Source organism: Perca fluviatilis, chromosome 11, assembly GCF_010015445.1.
Source record: "Perca fluviatilis chromosome 11, GENO_Pfluv_1.0, whole genome shotgun sequence".
In the NCBI taxonomy this organism is placed as follows: Eukaryota; Metazoa; Chordata; class Actinopteri; order Perciformes; family Percidae; genus Perca; species Perca fluviatilis.
Window position 1 is genome coordinate 13,100,724 of NC_053122.1, and position 22,241 is coordinate 13,122,964.

At 39.3% G+C, this 22,241-nt stretch overlaps 5 protein-coding genes across 6 annotated transcripts; 4 read left to right on the forward strand and 1 right to left on the reverse strand.

The window, feature by feature from the left end:
- The first annotated feature begins 678 nt into the window (after window positions 1-678).
- Window positions 679-5,078, forward strand: zgc:162816 (uncharacterized protein LOC571260 homolog). The gene is made up of 10 exons (XM_039815654.1): window positions 679-753; window positions 1,361-1,516; window positions 1,613-1,742; window positions 2,635-2,785; window positions 2,882-3,062; window positions 3,535-3,653; window positions 3,831-3,957; window positions 4,371-4,433; window positions 4,517-4,622; window positions 4,715-5,078. The coding sequence occupies exons 1-10, from the start codon at window positions 719-721 to the stop codon at window positions 4,802-4,804; spliced, it is 1,158 nt and encodes a 385-aa protein (XP_039671588.1). The 5' UTR covers window positions 679-718; the 3' UTR covers window positions 4,805-5,078.
- An 897-nt stretch (window positions 5,079-5,975) lies between these two features.
- Window positions 5,976-11,541, forward strand: orc2 (origin recognition complex, subunit 2). 2 transcript variants are annotated; one of them, XM_039815655.1, is made up of 16 exons: window positions 5,976-6,104; window positions 6,392-6,466; window positions 6,584-6,739; window positions 7,963-8,049; window positions 8,161-8,250; window positions 8,346-8,377; window positions 8,557-8,614; window positions 8,714-9,024; window positions 9,112-9,221; window positions 9,308-9,440; window positions 10,165-10,261; window positions 10,339-10,485; window positions 10,566-10,737; window positions 10,833-10,894; window positions 10,979-11,097; window positions 11,196-11,541. In XM_039815655.1, the coding sequence occupies exons 1-16, from the start codon at window positions 6,056-6,058 to the stop codon at window positions 11,277-11,279; spliced, it is 1,782 nt and encodes a 593-aa protein (XP_039671589.1). In that variant the 5' UTR covers window positions 5,976-6,055; the 3' UTR covers window positions 11,280-11,541. The 2 variants fall into 2 exon arrangements, with proteins under 2 accessions (XP_039671589.1, XP_039671590.1); XM_039815656.1 differs by having other exon boundaries at window positions 7,966-8,049.
- Window positions 11,542-11,639: 98 nt separating this feature from the next.
- Window positions 11,640-14,566, reverse strand: cfap410 (cilia and flagella associated protein 410). The gene is made up of 8 exons (XM_039815660.1): window positions 14,485-14,566; window positions 13,462-13,557; window positions 13,295-13,313; window positions 13,103-13,149; window positions 12,729-12,958; window positions 12,364-12,514; window positions 12,159-12,258; window positions 11,640-12,044 (listed from the first exon to the last, which is right to left on the reverse strand). Exons 2-8 carry the CDS (start codon window positions 13,536-13,538, stop codon window positions 11,880-11,882), a joined length of 789 nt encoding a protein of 262 aa, XP_039671594.1. The 5' UTR covers window positions 13,539-13,557; window positions 14,485-14,566; the 3' UTR covers window positions 11,640-11,879.
- rpl37a (ribosomal protein L37a) lies at window positions 13,873-16,628 on the forward strand. The gene is made up of 4 exons (XM_039815661.1): window positions 13,873-13,972; window positions 14,745-14,873; window positions 15,069-15,151; window positions 16,467-16,628. The coding sequence occupies exons 1-4, from the start codon at window positions 13,970-13,972 to the stop codon at window positions 16,528-16,530; spliced, it is 279 nt and encodes a 92-aa protein (XP_039671595.1). The 5' UTR covers window positions 13,873-13,969; the 3' UTR covers window positions 16,531-16,628.
- Window positions 16,629-17,845: 1,217 nt separating this feature from the next.
- On the forward strand, window positions 17,846-21,950 carry pecr (peroxisomal trans-2-enoyl-CoA reductase). Its single transcript, XM_039815659.1, has 8 exons — window positions 17,846-18,299; window positions 19,373-19,506; window positions 19,597-19,762; window positions 19,848-19,929; window positions 20,024-20,120; window positions 20,205-20,315; window positions 20,886-20,997; window positions 21,109-21,950. The coding sequence occupies exons 1-8, from the start codon at window positions 18,188-18,190 to the stop codon at window positions 21,189-21,191; spliced, it is 897 nt and encodes a 298-aa protein (XP_039671593.1). The 5' UTR covers window positions 17,846-18,187; the 3' UTR covers window positions 21,192-21,950.
- Window positions 21,951-22,241: the final 291 nt, after the last annotated feature.

A 22,241-nucleotide genomic window follows, 5' to 3' on the forward strand; every position in this document is an offset into this window, starting at 1 on the left:
AATGGCGCCATGAGCGGGACCATGGTCCGGATCAAAAGACCAAATTTTGGTCCGACAAAATGAGGTGGTCTCGGTCCGGACCAAACTGAACCATGGTCCGGTTCGTTGATAGTGTGAAAGCATTTTTTGGATGGTTCGGACTTTCGGACCAAATACAGGAAGCTCTGGCAGGCTCTCCTCGTGTTACAAGACCGGGGAAGCTCCTTTAAGGAATAGCTCGGTGCTTAGACAAAAAAAAAAAAAAAAAAAAAAAAAAAAAAAAGAGAGCGGTAAATGCGCTCAGAGCAGACAGCTGTCGGCTATCAGAGCAGAGAATACATCAGCAGTTTATTTGTTAAGTGGTAGTAAATGTACAGTGTAGGTTTCAGTTTGTCTCTGAATAAATGCTCCAGAAAGAAAGTTCCCGTGTCTTGCTTCTCTACATCACAACAAAACAAAAAGAGCCGCGGCAGTAGGGGAGAGCAGCGGTCAGTTGAATAGCCTAAACTCGGACCCAGAGAGAGGATACGAGAGGACGGGGAAGTCCGTCAACAAACCAATCAGTTCTAAGTATCTGGAGACGCAGCTCACGTATGTGATGACGGCAGGACGTAGTTTTGTCACGTATAGATCTGTAGTGCGCTTGCAAAACTGCAGTGTGAAACCAAAACTTACCGGATCAAATGTATACAATGTAACAAAAACATGAACCTTGGTACGGACCTTGGTTCGGACTTTCATGTGTGAAAACGCCCTTAGATTCACTGCCAAACGGTAAGTCATCTACAATGCCAAATGCTAGCTCCGTACTCTTCTATTACTGTAATATTCGCTGTGCTATATGGAAGAATTGATACAAGTTGCTAAGTATTTAGTGGAAAGGTTGTTCAAACAGAAAACATCTCAGGCAATACTTTAACGTTATAGCTTTCAAAGTTCAAGGTTCTCAACATTACGTAACCCCTTTGTAATAGGGGGGGAGTACTGTATATGTGCTACTGTGGTGGTAATTTCTTTATAATAACATACTATTTTATGTTTGTTAATAATTATATATATTGATTTGTATGGCACCTTTTTATACAAGAAATGCAGCACACTTTACAATAAGGAAATAACATGACAGAATGAGCATAAAAACAAGGATAGAACGCCACAATGAATAAAAAATAAGATGAAAAAAACACACTTGATAATAGTAAAAATAAGAAAGAAAAGATACATAGAATTCATATTAAAATCACCCATATTTGCATGGTGGAGAAGAAAACTCTCTGAGGCATAGTGTCACTGTCACTAGTTAGTTGAAGCCTAGAAGCCAGTGATGCACAATAATTTAATTACACACACAATTAATTTAATTGTGTGTGTGTGTGTCCAGTGCTGCCAGTATGGAGGGAGAGGCCCTCTCCGCCCTGTGTACCCCTGCTCTAGTGGTGGATATAGACAAAGTGAAGAGAAATGCTGAGAGGATGATCAAACGCTGTCAGAATTTGGGGGTCCAGCTTCGGCCGCACATGAAGACCCACAAAACACTGTATGACTACAGAAACACACTCATACAACATATTCATACACATCTGCTATATGTAAGGGATACTGATATGGTCTGTGCATTTGTGTTCATGTCTAGTGAGTGTGCTGACATAATGACGGGTGGATCACGGAGGTGCATTGTGGTTTCCACAATGGCAGAGGCCTGTTTTTATGCCGACCACGGATTTGATGACATCCTCTATGCATACTCTCTTCCCTTTGATAAGGTCATTTCAAATTACACTAAAAAGACTCTTTCCATATGAATATGTTTTGAATATGTAGTGCGTTTTGAAAACAGTAGTATGTTTTGAATATGGGACAAAAGTAAGGTAAGGTAAGTCAATATGGATCCTAAAATCCCTTTGATTTTTGAGTGTGTTGTAAATTTAGGCTATTGTCCCATAAACCTTTTCACAGAAGACATTTCGACAGCACCACAGTAGAAAAAAACCCTGGTGTAAATAATAAGATAGTAATGGCTTATTCCATTTAGCCACTTGCTTCAGTTTCAGGTTCCTGCTATTCACTTTAACTTCATTAACTAACATTCAGTTACACCTTTACCTACAGTACTGCTTTTCTTACTGTACTACTGTACAAGTCAAAATGTCTACGCGTGAATGTATGTAAAATTGGAGCTGCTCACAGCTGCATATCATTAAAATAACTTACAGGGGGTGGTTAAACAGCTCCATGTAGATCTCGAAAAACAAAAGATTGAATGGCAAATGTAGAAAATAACATTTTGCTTTGTTTTTAAAAAGTTACCATTTGCATCATTTCTAATGGTTCAATTAGTTTCCTGTATACTAACTGCAAATTATAGTATTAGAGTATTCTACTGTATGACAAATAGCATGTAGTAAATACTTTATGCTATTAGTATGTACAGTAGCATGTAGTATTAACTAAAGAAATAGCTTTTTGCTTTTTCACAGCAGATTCATTTCATCCACATATTGATTTTCTGCCTGTCAACTAATCAGTTACATGCTGGTAAATTCAATTAACATAAATTTTATATAATTTCTCATAGCTTTTATATATTTTAGGTCTCATCTCCCAACCATACTCCAAATACCAATCACACTAATTTATGTCTGTGGTTGGTCATAGGTGGAGCGCTGTGCAGCCCTGTCAGAGAGGCTGGATCTCTTCCAAGTTTTACTGGATCATCCTCATGCTCTGGAGCAGCTCAAAAAGAGACCACTGAGAGACGGTCGGCTCTGGCACGTCTGGCTCAAACTCGACTGTGGAAACGGGAGAGGTAAACAAGCAGGGAAAGCAGGACACAGCTCATCATTGGCTGTCGAGCTGTGGAAGTCAAGTGCCTGCTGATCTTCTGTTTTGTTTTTTGCCATAGCTGGTGTCCTGCACTCAGAACCTGAGGCACTCAGATTGGCTCAGGCCATTGCCGAGACGGAGGGCGTGGAACTAACAGGAGTGTACGCTCACTGTGGGAACACCTATAACTGCAGAGGAGTTGAGAAAATACAGGCTGTTGCCCAGGAAACCACTGACTTGACTCTGCAGTTCATGGAAAAGTATGGCAAAAAAGACCAGTAGAGGCCAATCATGTCATATGTCACAGAGAATGGTTATGGATTTTCTCATTTTTTGTAAATATCATTTGGTTTACTTTTAACTGGCATGTACTAGTGTACCCATAGCTTTTTAAGGAAGTCCAGTTGGACTCACTGTTGAACTTGGATGCTAATGTTGCTTCATGCCTACTGAATGTGTAAATAGTCAACTGTTTGCTAACATGTTTGCCATATTACCTTTTATATGGTAATATTATGTCAGGGTTGTGTTTGCAGATGGTTGCAGTGCCCACAAATGGACTAAAATGTAATTAATTCAGATTTAAGTGGTATTACCTTAATGATCATCATCAATGATCAATAATCCCATTAAGGCCTCAGCGCAAGTAAATAATCTATTGTCTTTGTTGCCTATGAAATTCTGTCTTGATATAATCATTCTGTAAACTTCTCTGGTTTTGATTTTGGGCAGACTAAAGGCTGTTGGCATCACCTGTAAATCAAGCATTGGCTCCACCCCTTCCTGTAGTCACCCAGTCAAAGACATGGCACAGCTCAGCGAGGTGCATCCTGGAAACTATGGCTTCTATGGTGTGTGTATGGATATTGCTGTTGTATCAATGTAACAGTTTGTGTATGCTGTTTTTTTTTTTGTTTTTTTTTATTGAAATTAGCGCACTGAAAAGCTGTAAATAAATGAAAAAGCCCTAAAAAATATCATTAAAAAAATTCAACAGTGATGATGTTTGTTTTTTTGCTGTCTTCTAGATGTGCAGCAGTCTGTGATTGGCTCGTGCAGTCTGGAGGATGTGGCTGTGAGAGTTTTGACGAGAGTCATCGGACACTGTCCTCACAGGAACCAGCTCCTGATTGACTGTGGATGGAGTGGACTCAGGTACATTCATCAATATTGTTTAGCCTGTTTTTTGGTTGCACAATGGACTTTACCTGCTTACCGTTTTATGCTGACATAATTAATTATGTATAATAGCATACTTATAGGGATACTTTGCTGATTTTAAACCAGCTCTGTGTCATCTTAATGTGGGAAGTGTGTGCCGATGAACGGTGTGTGGCTTCCCTCACACACTGTGAGTGATGTTAGGGGAAGGAGTTTGAGGGCGAAAAAAACAATAACTTATTCCAATTAATTTACTCTCAATTCACCTATAATGCTCCCCAACTGGAGCAGATACATTAACCAAATTCTTTACTCACAACTTTATTACAGATTTTTCTTTATATCATCATTGCAGCTATCTAGTGTTATTATTATTCTTTAAACCCTTTTTTGCTCACTGCTCTCAGTCTAGACGGAGCTGGAAAACTTCCCACTGGATATGCTGTGATTGAAGGACACCCAAACCTTAAGTAAAGCTATCTTCTCGAGTCTCTAGTCTTAATACTAAACTTAAGTTTGACTGAAGTTCTGATGAAATATATTTCCCCCCCAGGTTGTTGTCTATGACCCAGGAGCACGGTAGAGTGGAGCCCATCTCAGGACTGCTGGACTACAGCAAATACCCCCTGGGCTCTCTGCTCACACTGATCCCCTACCATGTTAGTACAATTCAATATGGAGTAACGCTTAATGCTGATGTTTGTGTCACTCTTCTCTGGTTTGACCCTGTCTCTGTTCATTTTTTTTACAGTCGTGTGCAACTGCAGTGATGCATCCCGTGTACCATGTGCACTCTGAGGGCCGTCTGCTGGGGAAGTGGACACCAACACGCGGGTGGTGAACAGCTAGCCAACTGTTCACTCATACATGACCTTGTTAGGATAGCTAAATGAACACTGCAGAAGGACTTCTTGGAGCTGCTCATGTCACCTGTAGTTCATTCCAAAATACAAGTGTAGAGGTATTCCAAACCACTGATTAAGTAATACGTAGTACTTTTTCTAGACCTATTCCACAAGTGTTTTATCTAAAGCAATGTGGGGGGAAATATAGAAAAAAAACACATCTGTATGCTTTTAAATGATTGAAATAAAAATAAAAACTTTTGGACCATGTTTTCTCCTAAGCATTTCATCAATGCCACCTAAAAGTTTTTTTTAAATGAGTCAGTATTTGAATGTCAATACTAAGACTAAGACGGCAGCAAACGCTGCTGTCAGTATTAGGGTACTCACTGGAGGCTGAAAACAATGATACTAACGTTAATATTTATCTATATGTGCCAGCTTGATGGTAAAACACAAATACTATAAGGAGCATGTGTAGATATGTTTGTCATAACCTCTTATGTTTGTTTTAACCTACCTCTTTCAGAAGTGTTCATTATTTTTTAAATAATCATTATTTAGCTTTGAACACAATCTTCAGTTTTGGATTGTCTCTAAATGGTATTACTTATAAAGAGAAAGAAGCTTGCTCACAGTGTGCATATATACTACAGAACAACAGATGCTAGTAACTGCATGACAAACATGTATAGTCAGAAGTATAATAATCATGAGCCTCTTGGAGTGGTTATACTAAATGATCCTCGATAATACGTTTTCAGTGTGCAGTGACTACCACGGGTTCTCTTGAATACTGGTGGTGGATAATTTTTTCTGACTACATAAAACTACCATTGTTCTTACAATAATACGTTTGCATATGGTTAATTTCTAATATAGGTGTCATAATGATAATAGGAATAAAAATAACAGTAAAGTTAAATGCCACTTTTAACATTTTTATAATTATTAACTATCATGTATTATTATTATTATTATTATTATAAAACTTTGAAATGGAAGTGTCATCAGCAAGGTTGTGAACATGGATGTTTAGAGAACGGTTGTGAACATTGACATATATAAAAGGTTGTGAATCACAGTCTGTTGCGGAAATAGTGCGAAGTGCATGTTGGGAAATGTGGTTTTTACTGAAGCTAACGTTCTGATTGGCCACCATATGACCTTTTGCTTGTCATGTGGTTTAAAAACTTCAGGAGGATGGCGCGGAAAGTTGTCACGCCACACAGCGTAGCTCTCAGTTTATGAAAGTTTTGTTTACATTTTCTTCGGGCGGTACTGACTCGTTATCTGGTAAGTTACCGTAGTTGAGACACATTTGGTTAATGTTCCACTTATTTTTTTAGACATTCAATGTGCAGCCGCTGTCCATTGTTGCTGACTGTCCACAGGAAACTACACCACACTGTCAGCTAACATGACGTTATCATGGCTGATATAATAGAGCCAAACTAAAATAAAAGCAGTAACGTTAAAGCATGTCACCTTGACAAGCGAAGTCTGTGTGTTGTGTTTGTAAGACACTGCTGAGTAGTTAGCTTAGCTAGCCACTGTCCCACTATGTTTTATTTCCCTTTTAGTCATCATGAGTGTGTTGGAGGTGAAGTTCATTGGTGATGGAGATGCTCTGGAGCATATCGTGGACAAACCGGAGGGTAAGCAATACAGTCTCTATACTTCTCCAGCTCAGATATTTTGTTGTTATAAGCACGTGGTTAACTACTCTGTCTCAATAACTGCTGCCTGTCGGTCTGCCTGTGTATAACTAAAAGGTGTGCAGAGCAACAGTGGGTCTGTTCAGAAGATGGTAACGTTTAAAAGCCAAGCTGGACGACGGACCATAGTGGATGCAGAACATGATGGGGACGAAAATGAAGTCCTTGATGAGCAGAACTATGTCCAAGCTTTAGGAACAGACAATGCAGAAGGTAAGTGAGGAAACTGTGATTTTATTTTTTTTTTATTATATTTTTTGTGGGTAGTAAACCTTGCCCATTAATTTTATTTATTTATTTATTTATTTATTTATTTATTTATTTGATAGGGACAATGCTCATTGATCAACAGACAAGTTTAGGTCTTAACGGGCACCCTAAAATATAAAAGTCAATACAAATACACTATAAATCTAATAAACACAGTAGCAATGTAATGAATACAGCAAGAATTTTAAAACAATATGAATATACCCACAAACCGACAATATATTGCTCACCTCATCTAATCCTCAACTTAATTACAGTATAAAGTACAGTATAAATAAAGAGAGAAAATTATGATAAAATAAAAGCAAAATATGTTAATGGGCTTAAGTATTTGGTGTATGATTACAATTGTAATTGTCCCTAATCCAGGATTTAAGCTGTTTTTTAAAAGAGGAGAGACTATTACACTCCCTTAACTCATTGGGCAGACTATTCCAAAAAATTGTAGCTCTGACAGAAAAGGCTGTGCTTCCAATCCTACTTTTTCTAAATTGAACTATGCAGTCCCCTCTAGTGGTTGTTCTGGTTACTCTATTGACCTTATCTTTCTGTTTAATAAACTGGCACAGTGGTGGTGGAACAAGCCCACGGAGTACCTTAAAGACAAGACAGGCATCAGCAAAGTTTCTGAAGTTTTCAAAGCTAAACATGTTTTTAATTATAGTCTACCTGTCAGGTTTGTTTTTTTACAGCAAGGTAATTTTTATTGAACCTTTATTCAGCCTGCTGCTAAATAATATATTTTTTTTTAAACCCAGCTGCAATTTAGTATGCACTTAGTTGCCAGTTTTTTTCATTTTTGCCAAAATGAATTATGTCTAATACAACAGCACTGCAATAAATCCTGTCTTCATGGTCAGGTTATAGTGTTTGTTTTTGCTCAAACAGTTTTACAGTTTGTGTTGCTGTTGAGTATTTTTTTTTTTTTTTTTTTTTTTTAAACTTCTCATAGGGTATTTTGTTCACCCCATTTATATCAATGAGAGTAGACTGAGTTATATACAGTATTAAAACATCATATTTTCACAACTGCCCAATACTGGAATTAACACACCAACTCCAGTTCCTCCTGGTATAGCCTGAATGGGCACAAGGACATTGTATTTATTGGTGCTAATCATATGCATATTATTTGATGAGGTTACATAATTTCCTTGGTTTTACAGAAGACGAGGAGGGTATGTACAGAATGGCTGGATCCTCCATTTTCACCTTTCAGAAAGGCAAACGTGGACACAGCATGGCCCAGACTGGTGAGGTCCTCCATCCTCTTGGATTGCATGTCAGCAGCTGCATGCATCAGATGATTATTAACTTGGTTTTTAGGATGTTACACACTTTTCTTTTGGGGTTTTTACAAATAGCAAGTGAGTTGGCTCGGACTCCTGGGAAAAGCGTGACCTTCAGCACAACCCCCAACATTGAACCCTCGACTCCCACCCGAACATGCCGCAGTGAGTTTAGCAAACTTTTCTTATTTTTACCTCCCTTTTTATTTTTTAATTTTTTATACAACTAAGTCTGTCTTCTTTCTGTCTTTGACTACTAGACCACAGAGGGGAAAGCAGGACACCTCAGAGGGTAAGACTAGAAGGAATTTGTTTGCTTAACTTCTCATATACACGTCAGATACAGCAACCATTTTTATTTTTTTTATTTTTTGCTTATGTTGCCATTTTTCTAGCTACAGTTAGGTGGCTTTTTGCTGCAGTGTCAGATATGTTGTTTTCTCAGTGTTACCTCTGCTTTTTGTATGACAGAGCAAGAAGGTTCAGTTTGTCTCCACAACACCCCACAGGCTCAGGAAGAGAATGACAAGTGAGTGTAACATGTTACAATGGAAGAAGATTCTCTTGTTGTTACAGTCGTTAAGATATTTAAGTTAAGACTTTAGCTAAGCTGTTTTGATACTTTCAGCTCCGAGCATCCGATCAGACAGCGATAGCGAGCTGTCGCCCTCTGACTCTGGGGAAGAGGAGGATGAAGATGGGATAGAGGAAGAGCAGAAAGTAAAGAAAGAAGACCAGGAGAACTTGAAGACTCTAAGAACACCCAGTAAAGGTTCATCTGCAGCTCTCTACAAGACTCCTGCCAAGAAGAGCAAGACCGCTTCTGAAGTACCCAATCAGCCCAGTATGATTGAGGAGTATTTTGAAGCCCATGGCAGTTCAAAGGTCTTGACATCAGACCGCACGCTAGAGCGTTTACACACACCTAAACTTGACAGGGTCAGTATATGACAGCCAGTGTTCTAAATGTAATGAATGAGCTGTGCTCCCGTGTTAATAAAGTGCATCCTTATTTTGTGTTTGTAGGAGACGTTGGTCCAGCTTTTAGAAGGAAAGCTGTCCTGCTGCTCCAAAGAGATCCAGCAGCTCCACAACAAACACCGAAAGCACTTTAGCAAATGGATGTTACAGTTACAGTAAGTTTGGTTTGCACTTTCTTAAATCCATGCTTTGTTGTCATGTTTTTGGTACAAGACAAAAAGTGTCTTGTCTGTTTGTATAGGTTGGGATTCAGTGTGCTGGTCTACGGTTTGGGCAGCAAAAAATCTCTGCTGGAAGACTTCCGTGTATCTCACTTGGCTCAGGAAATCCACCTCGTGGTCAATGGATTCTTCCCTTCCATTACTCTTAAATCAGTCAGTATACACAGAAAAATCTTTTCAAAAATAAAAAATGCTGTATTGGTGCAGCCTATACACTCGCACCAAAGTAGAAGTAACAGTGTCCAAGGAACAAGGCTTGTGATGTTCTGGATATTTTCTTTTTTTTTTTTTATTGTCAACAAATTTCATGAAAAGACCAAAACCAGCAATGCATGTGTCCTACTAATAGTATAGTTTGTATTTTGTGTGTGAGGCAAAAGACTGATGCATCTTATTCCTCTGTGCTATAGAGCTCCATTGTGCAAAAACTATTGAAACACATCCGTGAGCCATACTGTTGCCCTGGGTGACATGAAAACATGCACTGTAGTTTATTTTGAGACCATCACAAATACACTGTCCTGCTGAAGAAAATACTCACTGCAGCATCAAATGTGTATTAATCCATAGATAAAAATAGTCTCCAATAAATGCACGATTTCCTCCTGACATTTTCCAAATAGTGTCCAGCTGTTTTAACAAAATTACTTGGCCTTACTTAAAAATGAAACTATATATATATTTATGACCCAGCTCAAAGATTCACAATGGGCATGGAGCTGAGTGCCACAGACTAACACAGTGTTGTTTTTGGTCTTTTAACAGAATTTTGTTGCCACCGTTGTGGTTTAAAAGAGCTTGAGCAATATTGATAAATGGTAGTTTGTTTGTTTGTTTTTTTTCCTTCTGCCCTTATCGTACTATGCTTTCATTGCAGATCCTAAATGCTTTGACGTGCGAGGTTTTAGAGCACCAGGGAAGTTTCCGGACCCCCTCAGACCAGATCCAGTACATCGCTCAGACTCTCAAAGACAGTGAGTGTATCTGTCAGTTGTCTCTGTCTTAAGCTTGTTTGAATTCTGTGTTTTGAAATTAAAGCATGTCCTTGCAGGCCCAGATCTCCATGTATACCTGCTAATCCATAATATCGACGGACCAATGCTGCGAGGAGAGAAGACCCAGAGTGCACTGGGGCAGCTGGCATCCCTGCCCAACCTGCACTTGGTGGCTTCTTTAGACCACATTAACGCTCCACTGGGTGGGTCAAAGTGTGTGTACTGCTGTGTTAATTATATTGAAATGTATTCTTGTAGCTGAATCGTTCCTGTGTGTTTCCAGTGTGGGACCAGTTTAAGCAGAGCCAGTTTAACTGGTTGTGGTGGGAGTGTGTGACCTTTCAGCACTACGCAGAGGAAACGTCATATGAAAACTCGCTCCTGGTGCAGCAGACTGGCGCTCTCGCTCTGTCCTCCCTTACACACGTGCTACGCAGCTTGACACCCAATGCAAGGTACTACGTTCAGCTTGGCATTATTACCTATCAGAATTGTTAAGTGGTTGACTAATTGCTTCCGTTCTTCATGGCTCGGTGTCCTTTTTTTGCAGAGGAATTTTCAAACTGTTGGTGAAATTCCAGCTGGAAAACAAAGATAACCCTTCATACACAGGTACACACAACTTCAAAATTCTGTACAGATTGTTCTGTAAAATGTTGCTTTATGATTGTAATATTTTCCTATCGCCATGTGCAGGATTGTCATTCCAAGATTTCTACCAGCGTTGTCGCGAGGCGTTCTTGGTGAACTCTGACCTCACACTGAGGACCCAGCTGACCGAGTTCAGAGACCACAAACTGATACGGACACGCAAGGTGGAGTCCTGTTTGACTTTAGAGTTCCCATCTCTCATTCAGTGCAATAACTCTCAGACTCGTGTCTCTCACTTACATTTATTCCCATGATTCTTCAGGGTGCAGATGGTGTGGAGTACTTAATTGTTGCCGTGGATGCAAGCACGTTGATGGATTTCCTGGAGAACGAAGAGGGTGACTGAGCGGAGAAGACTTTAGACTTGTCTCACTTATACTTCATCCACTGACTTTACCAGAAAATGGATATTTTGGTTGAATCGGTCACTGATATAAAGGCCCATGAGCTTAGCTTTCAGGCTCTACAGTTTAAATGAATGGCTTGAATCTAATTATTGGTGAATTGTTTCACTTCACGAAATGCCCCATTATAGCTCTTCACATCTTGTGTGTTTTGATGCATCACGTTTTCAGCTAACATCTGTAATTAAATTCCACACATAAGGAGTTATTGCAATTACTTTTTTTAATTATAGAAATAGATTTACATTTAGCAAAACGTATATTCGTTTGTTTGTACAAGGCAGGTAGGCATGCTGCTATTTAAAAAAAAAAAAAAAAAGGGCAAGTAAAGTTCTTTAGTACTTCTCCATATGTGAAAGTGTGTAACAAACGGGAGAGAGATCGGTGAACCAAATCAAGTGCCATGCATATTGCAATCAGAAGGTAACAGGTAAGAAAGGCGGTGTTAAAGGATCTGTATTGTGATCCCCAAGAATGAGGTTTGGGTTAAATATGGAAAGAGGCGGGAGAGGTTTGGCCCTGAGTGCATACTGTATAATGTTTCAGTGTTGGATCTCGGGAGTTTTTTGTGTCTTCAGTGAATCGAATAGCATCTCTGAGTCAAGTGTGTAAGTTTGCAGTCTATTTTGGGTAGCTGTGTGTACAATGTGAAGCTCTTCTTCATCCAAATCCTTCAGCAGCAGCAGAACTGCATCAAGAGTGTGTGTCTGAAAATACAATTTAGGTTATTATTTCCTGAGATTAATTTTTTAAAAATTTAAAGTTTAAGTATATTAAACTGTTAGAGTTCTAGGAAGCAATGTTCAGAGATAAGAGGTTACCTTTTTCATTGATGGTTTATTTTCTCTCGTTGATGGAGAAGAAGCAGAGGGGAACTTGTCTCTGGAGAGGGGCTTCATCCCCAACTCTTCCCTGATTTTGCTAAATACAAACATCAAGAGTGAAATGTTTTTACCTTGACAGACTGGTTTGAGCCAGTGCATGTTCTACTTCTTCTAACTTTTGGTATCAATCCACAAAGCTTACTTGGTCTCCTCCATGTTGTAGTTAAGCGAGTCATTCTCTGTCTCTGCATCTGGAAGTCCATTGGTGGAAAGCTGGTTTTGAACACTACCTGGGGGGGTGGTGACTTCTTCACCCTCCATGAGAGCAAGTGCAAGCTCATCCTCTGTCACTACTACAACACAGACACAAAACAAACAAGTGTATGTACTGTATATAATACACATATACTTAATTAAAACAGAAATATATTGTATCTAACCACCTTCTCTCAAGTCATACCAAAGCTATGCATAGTTTTGCTCCAGTCAACACAATAATGTGAATGCCTTTCTTCCCATTGTGGGTGCAAATCATTTCTAATAGTCTCATACACACTGCACACTCACCTTGGTTGTCAAGCTTCAGGAGGCGAGGAAGGCAGCGCAGTACGGTGAGGCGATATTGGCTGGAGTCAGTTCCACAACAGGGATTCTCAGCCAACCAGAGCACTCTGAGACGTGTCAAGGGTCGCAGATGAGAGAGCTCAGAGAGTGAGGGAATATTGTTCTTCCTCAGGTATAGTTCACATAGAGACAGACAGCCAGCCAGAGAAGAGAGAGATGAGATGTTGTTGACACTACAGAGAGAGAAAAGGAAAAACATAGCAGTCAGGATTCTTGGATCATCTCAAATGATGCGGTGCAAATGTAACAGTGTCAAACAGTATCTCTGTGTGTGAATGTGTCAGAGAGGCACATAGCAAAGAGTTAACTAGACCAACCTAAGTGTCAGCACCTCAATGTTGGCCATTTGAGTGAAGATAGAAATCTGCAAAGACAGAATATAAAGGAACACATTGTATAAATCTATGCCTACAACTTAAATTAAAACGAGTAAAAAAGTCAATTTGAGCATGACTAACGTGAATTCAGTGTTAAACCTAATATGATATATCCATTAACCGTATACTCACATCAGTCAGGTTGCATCCCCTGCAAAAATAGAATGTCACGTTAACTTACCACAAATATAGAAAATAGACATATACAATACAACCTGTATCTGTCAACCTACATCGACATGTAAACAAAACAACAACAAAATTACTGACAACTGTTATGCTTCAATTTCAACGCTTACCAGCAGTTCAATTTCTTCACGCTTTCCAAATCTGAAGCCTTTGCCTTCGCGAGAACCTGTTTCCGTGTTAGCTTCATAGCATATCAACTAACTAAGCTGTCAGGAAAGAATATTTTTAATACACTATATGTTCACAAAAAAACAAAGACCGCATTATGACAGGCTAGTGGACAAACATTTCAACTCAGCAGCAGGGATGGCGTTTCCACCACATGAATACGCATGCGCGTATCCACTATGGCGTCCTTAGTTACAATAATTTCCTGTATTATTATTGCGTACGTGAAGATTCTATAAATTTATTTTTTATTAAAAAATATGCAAGCAACACTACTCCTTGGCAAAAGTCAATAGTATTGTAAACGATGAATAATAGTAGTTATATTTGTATGTAGTAGCATCTGCATTCCGTGAAAACTCAAAGTCCCACAATGCTGTGTAAACGACTGGGTAAATCGCGCCTGCGCGGTAAGCAATCCCTCTTTGGACCTACGTCTCCACTGAAACGATGGTGAGCCTAGAATGTCCCCTTCCAAATCTGTTTCAATCCGACAATTCCTGTGCTCTAAATGATATAATCACATATTTGGAAAGCTCTGTGGTGTCTTTGTTTGTTAGACCTGGCCGTTATTTGTGTTGATTTGTGATTTTGGCAACAAGTAAAACGATGTTTTCGTGGGTCTAGTGAGAGAAATGGCTGCCACCATTGCTAACGTTACTCACCAAATCCATGTACCGGGTGGGCTAGTCAAATTAGCATACTGTCGGTCTCTAAATTCTAAATGCCATGTTAGTTAGAGGGCCCGCGGATTTTAAAGTAAAACAATACGGTATGCTTCATGACCCAATATAGTTAGTCTCCTCCGAACCTGGCCCAGGATATAAACAATTCAACCCTATGTAGCTAGATGGCTAACGTTAGCTTGGTAACGTTAAAATTTTGGTGAGAAGAAGCGGGTGTAGGCTAACGTTAGCACCCTGGTATTGCGGCTTCTGCAGTTTAATGAGGTGTTGAATACTTACAGTGATGTGAATAGTGTTCCCCAATACATTTGGTTGGCGAAATGAACCTGACTGGGGATACGGGGATAACTACAATATATGGATATCCTGCAAGAACACTTCTCTGTGCACTCCTTTACCCTTGTAAAGTTACTGCTTGAAAGTTCGGTGGCAGTGCAGATGTGTCTGCAGTATTAACCACGTATATCAGAAATGGTTACTGCTTGTACACCTGCATTAAAATGTCATTGTATCTTATTGGATGTACATCTTTTCCGCAGGCCAAGCGTACCAAGAAGGTGGGGATCGTTGGTAAATATGGCACGCGTTATGGCGCGTCGCTGAGGAAGATGGTGAAGAAAATTGAAATCTCCCAGCACGCTAAATACACCTGCTCATTCTGTGGCAAGGTAAGGAATATCTTGAAATCCTCAAAAGACTTCGCCTTAACTAATTCATGATCTTGCAGTGGGACTACGTGTATGTAACGTTACTGCAGCTAATGGCACTTGTTTTTAGTACACAATGTTTGGATTTGTCTCTGGAGAAATGGAAACGAATACCGTTTTGTAACCGTTACTAATGTGCTAATTTGATATTGACAGACCAAGATGAAGAGGAGGGCTGTTGGTATCTGGCACTGTGGGTCCTGCAGGAAGACCGTGGCAGGAGGCGCCTGGACATACAAGTAGGTTTCTTTCTGCTTTGCTGTAATTCTGCTATCAAGTCTGGCAACATGTACTCACCCAAACTGATATTGTTGCTGTGAATTTGTTCATATGAATTAAAAAAGAAACTCAAATAAATCGTCCAACATGGGAAAGGCGGCAATTGTAAGCCATATGTAAGGGCAAAAGCTCTGTGTTCCTCTATGTAATCTAAGTCTGAAAAAGTATGGAATTTTGAAAAGGATACTGTAGGAACCCTTAACTCTATTACCAACAATCATACTTTTTGCAGCAGCATTGTGTAGTTCTCCTTGCTGCTAGGGCCATGTCTGGGTTTTGTTGCGCTAACAGTAAATGGTCAGAACACAGTAGGAAGTATACCCATGGAGCAGCAGCCATACAGCTTTCACCTGGAGAACTGGATGTCTTTAATGTTTCAATATTATGCAAAGCTTCTAAGCTAATCAGTGGCATCTGGCAATGCCAGTGATTAGCCTGTTTGTGCAATATGGTTCCAGGGTTTTCCTGGCTCAGAATGGGCCTTTGGGGGACATGCACATTAAATTGTATTACAAGTTTATAAGCTTCAGTCTTAGTATGTGACATTAATTTGTTGGTGTGATGAAGGGTGCTGTGATGGGACAGTGAATTGATGTAATATTTGTTGGATCAATCAATAAGCTCTGCAAACAGATCTATTACAGATACTTTGCCCATACCATCCAGGTTTTATGTAAAGAAAAAACGCAATTCAGCGGGCAGGGGACCATTTAAAAATATAATGCAGTAAGGGGGCTTTCACATCAGGGACCTGGGCCCTGATCGGAGTACACTTGGAACCAAAGTCCAGTTTGTTTAGTGTGGACACTACGTACCGTACCCGGGCACAGTTGGTCGATCCGTCCCCAAGTCCACTTGAAAAGCCGGTCTCTTTCGAGTAGGCTACAGTTCATGCAAACTCCTGTATGGTTGGCATCAGTTGTGAAAACCAACCTTACCAAAACTTATAAATCAATCTTGCATACCTAGACTGAAGTTTGTAAACTGGTTTCATATGTATGGTAAATCTCAATTACTCAAGAATTGAATCAGCCCTCTCAGATGTTCTCATTCATTGAACATTTACATCGATGGAGAGAACCAAAATACCCAGTAGAAAGCCTGCGTGACCGTGACTAAGTAGAGCAACACCCAAGGTTTTTTCACGACTATTTAGTTTTCTAAATAAGGAAAGACAAGCTCTTGAATAGGATGGGAATCTCTTGACAGTGGAAGTTGGAAATATTCATAAAAGGCATACACAAAGTATAAGTAATGTTTTTTTGTTTTTTGCAGCACAACGTCAGCTGTCACAGTCAAATCTGCGATCAGGAGACTGAAGGAGTTGAAGGACCAGTAAACCAGTGCAAGAGTCACTGGTGGATTTGGGACTTTTTCTGTAATTCAAACGACCTGGACACGGCCTCAACACCACAAATAAATCAGTCTGGAGTGGAATTCTTTGTGTCTTTTGTTAATCTGTTTTATAATGTAGCAGAAAATGAAAACTTGTGGGCTGTAACCACAAAAAGATGCCTCACCAATGCAAGAAAGGGCTCTACAATTCCTAGTAACTTTGCATATAATAGATAGCTTTAAATAGTTTCACAACCAGAAGGGGTTCTCCTGGCCTGCAGTTTCTTGGCAGTAGACGCCTGCGTTGTTTATTTTGCAGGTCAGATAAATGACCTATGTTCGTTTTGAAATGCTCTACCACAGCGCCCTTTGCCTGTTGAATCCACAGCACATTAAAGAATACGGACTCTGGAGCAGAAGGTGAAATATTTTACTGAATTGATCAACAAGGCAAAATAAGGTTAATTGAAATTTAAAAGGTCATTTGATAAATACTTATGCAGTGCTTGCATGTGGAATAGACCTTTTTTCACAGCAGATATTGACTTGCCAAATAGGTGTAATATAATAATTGCTTTATTGTATGTTTTTGAAATTTTTTACCCCTAGTATTGTAAAGCCTCAATGTACATGAGAGGCAGTTTTGATATGCAGTTGGAACAAAACCCTAAAGCATTCCATACAATATATATACCTATACAATAAACCCAAACATAAGTAAGCGCCATTATTGATAGCACCTGTGCATTTCCTGCAGTGGCCAGTCAATGTGTGATGTGAAAAAGCTTTATCACTGGTACTGATCAGTGTCAATAGTGCCATACATCCTGTGTATTACGAGTTTGTATACTATTACTGATTGCAAATAGACAGTATAAAGGTATATATAATAATAAACATACCTACAAATAAGCATACACACAAACTATACAAAATTACAGTAAAATAGAAAAGACAGTGCATGGGTGTTATACAAGAAAAATTAGAATATATACTTTTAAGTTGTGGCATTTAATATTTATGCAATATATTTTTTGAATAATTCTTGAAACATAACTGTTTGCCTCCGGGCTATTAGGTTTCAGGAATAACTCGCCCGATTAAAATTGATGATAAAATAGAAAAAAAGGCACAGAATTCTTAGTTTAAAATCTTAAATATTTGTCACACTAAACTATTACATTTCGGGAAATGTCAAGAAAAACATACAATTTCAGTAGTTGATTATATATAATATTTCACACTTGTTATTGTATTAATATAGTCTACACGTAAATTGAGGAAAATTAACCCTGTAGGTAACAGTTACCTGTACCGTCCTGAAGATGACAGCAGTGTAACCATAAAACAATGTTCTATATGAGTGTAACACCATTAAACTGTAAAATGCACAACAACAACAACAACAAAAAACTGTCGTAAAATACCAAGTAGTGTCGTGCTTTTTGGCTTCGGTACATGCTAGATCGGATCCGCTAGATGTGTAGACGTCAAAGGATGTTCCTCATGACCCGCCTTATTCTGCTTCTGATTGGCTTACCCTGGTATTCTACCCTAACCCTAACCAATCCTCACTCCCTATGCCTAAACCTAACTACGTCGATCATTGTAGCATATCCGATTAAGAATCTTCCCATGCTTTTCCTCAGTTGTGTACTAGTATGGCGGCGTCCAGTGTTTTCAGACCGGGCTTGTTCAACCATAAAGTTGCAATAGTAACGGGTGGCGGGACCGGTATCGGTAAAGCTATCTCTGCAGAGCTGCTAGAGCTGGGTAAGTGATGCCGAGTTCTGGGTCAAGATATGTTTTTCATAGAGCAGACAGTTTAAAGTGAACAGCAGCGGACTGACAACTACAGCCAAGTGAACTTTGACATAGATAGAATTCTAAACTTGTTCCAACCTTACTGTCACTCCAGCAAAGACCTTGAAATTGTGACACCTTTTAAACACTGTGGTGGCTCAGGTTTTGGTAACAGCTATTAAAGTCAAGAATGTGGCAAAGTGTGATACAGTGTGTGGCAATATAACAGTAATATCTAATATCCTAGTCAGGTCACATAACTGATGGTAGAGCTGGGCAATATATCGATATTATATCGATATCGTGATATGAGATTAGATATCATCTTAGATTTTGGATATCGTAATATGGCATAAGTGTTGTCTTTTCCTGGTTTTAAAGGCTGGATTACAGTAAAGTGATGTCATTTTCTGAACTTCAGACTGTTGTAACTGTTCTATTATTTGCCTTTACCCACATAGTCATTATATTCACATTACTGATGATTATTTATTAAAAATCTCATTGTGTAAATATTTTGTGAAAGCACCAATAGTCAACACTACAATATCATTGCGGTATTGATATCGAGGTATTTGGGCAAAAATATTGTGATATTTGATTTTCTCCATGTCGCTTAGTCCTAACTGATGGGTTACAGAATGTGGTGCAACTTCTGGACCAAGTATTCTGTTTCCCCCTCGCATTTCAGTAATTGAGATTTATTTCACCCTCTGTGTTTGTCATTTCTAAATAAATACCGAAGAATGACTTTCATTTGTAGGCCTCAAATGATTGAAAAGTGTGACTGGTAATAAATGTTGCCTCACAATTTGGAATTCAGTGGAACTCCCAATTGCTTTAAATTGTATCTTTAATTTGGAGTCATCCATGAAAAATCACAGAACAGCAAGCAATTCAGTGACTATTAATTGTGGCCAACTCATTGCAAATTATCACATAAAATAACCAAATAATGATTATAAACAATGTGTCCTAAAGTGAACAAGCTATCAGTACTGTTATTATAGTTTTTTTGTCATGGCTAACTATTTTGTCTTCAGGTTGCAATGTGGTGATCTCCAGTAGAAAGGCAGAGAGGTTGGAGGCAGCAGCTCAGGAGATGAGACAAAAACTCCCTGCTTCCAGCCCTGCACGTGTCACTCCTCTACCATGTAACATCCGAAACGAGGATGAGGTGGGCCTACACACGCATTCAGCCTCTGGAACTGCTTCATGTTGATATTGTCAGTGTTTGATCGCATGTTTTGATTCCCTGGTGCTGCAGGTGAAGAATCTTGTGTCGTCAGTGCTGAAAGAGCACGGCAGGATAGACTTTCTGGTGAATAATGGAGGAGGTCAGTTCACCAGCCCAGCAGAACATATGTCCTCTAAAGGCTGGAAAGCTGTGGTAGACACCAACCTGACTGGAACCTTCCACTGCTGCCAGGAGGGTAAGATGCAGACAGATAGCACTGACTTAGTGTGTGTCTGATAAAGCTCCCAGTCAGTGTGACTGTTGCTGTTCTATCCACACAGTCTACACTGCGTGGATGAAACAGCATGGAGGTGTGATCGTCAACATCATTGCTGACATGTGGAAAGGCTTCCCAGGCATGGCGTAAGCAGCACCACCCACCACATTCACACATGAATTTACAACTGGCACACTTTTCTCCCTTTTGTTGAAACATTGTATCTCCTCTCCCTGATAGCCACACAGGGGCAGCCAGGGCAGCAGTGGACAACTTAACAAAGAGTCTGGCCATTGAGTGGGCATCCTCCGGAGTCAGAGTCAACTCTGTTGCACCTGTAAGGACAGGGTTAGTGCAGAATAAGTGTTGGATGTTTTTAATTATGTAGTCATTTCAAATCTGTCCATTTGTCTGGTTGCAGGGCACAATCTTTTCCAAAACTGCAATGGAGAACTACAAAGACTTTGGACCAAATCTTTTCAAGATGTCTGTTCCATTATGCCCTGCAAAGAGGCTGGGAGTACCAGAAGAGGTGTGTAACCATGTAGTGACACCTTCAATACCATGAGGAAAGGCACCCATTAAACTCAGAGCAGTTTTGTTATATTTAAAAAAAGTCTAATTGTTTATGGGTTATGGGAAGTCCCTTTTCATCCAAAGTCCTAGCTATACCTTGCTAAAGTGAACATACAAACATCTGTCTTTTCTAATGACACTGTGTTGTGGAAAGGGCTAAACTATATAGATAAATACACCGTAACATCCATAGTAGTTTCTTCAATTATCAATGTCACAGCATCTGTTTATTTAGGAAAATTCCCTGTTTAGTTGTCTAATGTCTAATTGATATAATTATAATAGGAAGTCAAAGTAAACTGTAATGAATTTCAGAAAGCATCCTGTGAAACATATGACATAATAATGACGTTGTGGAGTTCATTTTAGAGAAGAAAGTCATGTATCGTGATCGGCATGACTAATAAGAGAAAATAAATATTTGGTAATTGAGAACAATAGTTATTAGATTATGTGCTGTGTGTCTGTGGCTTTGTTGCAGTGTCACAGGCTGTAGTATTTTCTTCTGGGTTTTTTCTAAGTTCAGATCTCATCAGCGGTGTGTTTCCTGCTCTCCCCTGCTGCCTCCTACATCTCTGGAGCCACCCTGAGGGTTGATGCAGGGCAGAGTCTGTACCACTCCATGTGGGAGATACCTAGTACGTACATCTTGTTAAAGCATCCACAGACGCAGTCTTTACGCTATATACTATACAATACAAGCAAACTAGTATACTAAATCCTTGTGTGTTTTGTGTGTTCTTCTCCAGACCACAGTGCATGGCCTGAGGCTCCAGAGGGGGAGAACCTGGATGCTCTGAAGGACCTGCTCAACCCACAAAGCAAACTCTAAATCACTTTTGTGGCATAGTCTGAGCCCAGTGCATAAACACACATATACACACTTGGACAACAAGCATAATGGACATTGAGCTGTACAGGCACCACAGGCACTGTCAAAGAAACAAGACACCATAGTGGCCTGGTTATATTGAAAGATGGTGTGATTGATTATTGCAAAACATGTACATAATTGTATGTAATTAATAGCAACATGATTGTCTGACTGAGTTGTGACAAACTGTTGAAATGTATGTAGAATATTTTTCCAATGCCTTTGTAAGTTGGTAGGTTAACATACAGTGTTTTTTTAACCCAAGTGCTACAAAGTCCTTTACAAATGGAGACAGAAACAACAAAGGAAAATGGCAATGATAATGATTAAATCTGCACTGTTTCAGTGTCTCTGAGGCTGTTTCAAAGTCAGGAGCTGCAATTTAGTTAGCCTGGACCTTGGACTAGGCTCCTACTCTGATGAGATGGGAAAGCAGCCTTTTTTTTCTTCTTCTTTTTTTTACAGGGACCTGAATGTATTATTCTTTGTAAGTGAAAAATTTGTGATGTAGATGATCATTAAGAAAGCAAAACAATCAGTAATATATGGAGAACGTTTGACACTGACTGTCTGTGATATACATTGTTACTTTGATATAATGTATCACGCTCCCTTTATTTTCTAATATTTAAGGGGAAACAGATAAGTGAAATTCATTGTTATTAAACTAATGGCTAATGAAAAGACCAAATAAATATTTTTGTCATTAAATATGAATCTGCGGCCTATTAAAATAGTCTACCAGCACATTGATACTTGTTTAAAATTGGATAGAATGTAGTGATCTGAACAGTAATTACGAATACAGTATATAGTTACATTAGCCTGGATGCCAGCCGAATTTAGCCCCGCCCACAAAATTCGAGGTCGGGAAGTTCATATTCTGACTAGAATCTGAGTATGACCACGTCAGGCTATAGCTAGTTACATATATGAACAATATAAATACGAATTGTAGTTGTTGTATTTTAATTTGTTATGCTGAAACAGCTTACATAAATTAACAAA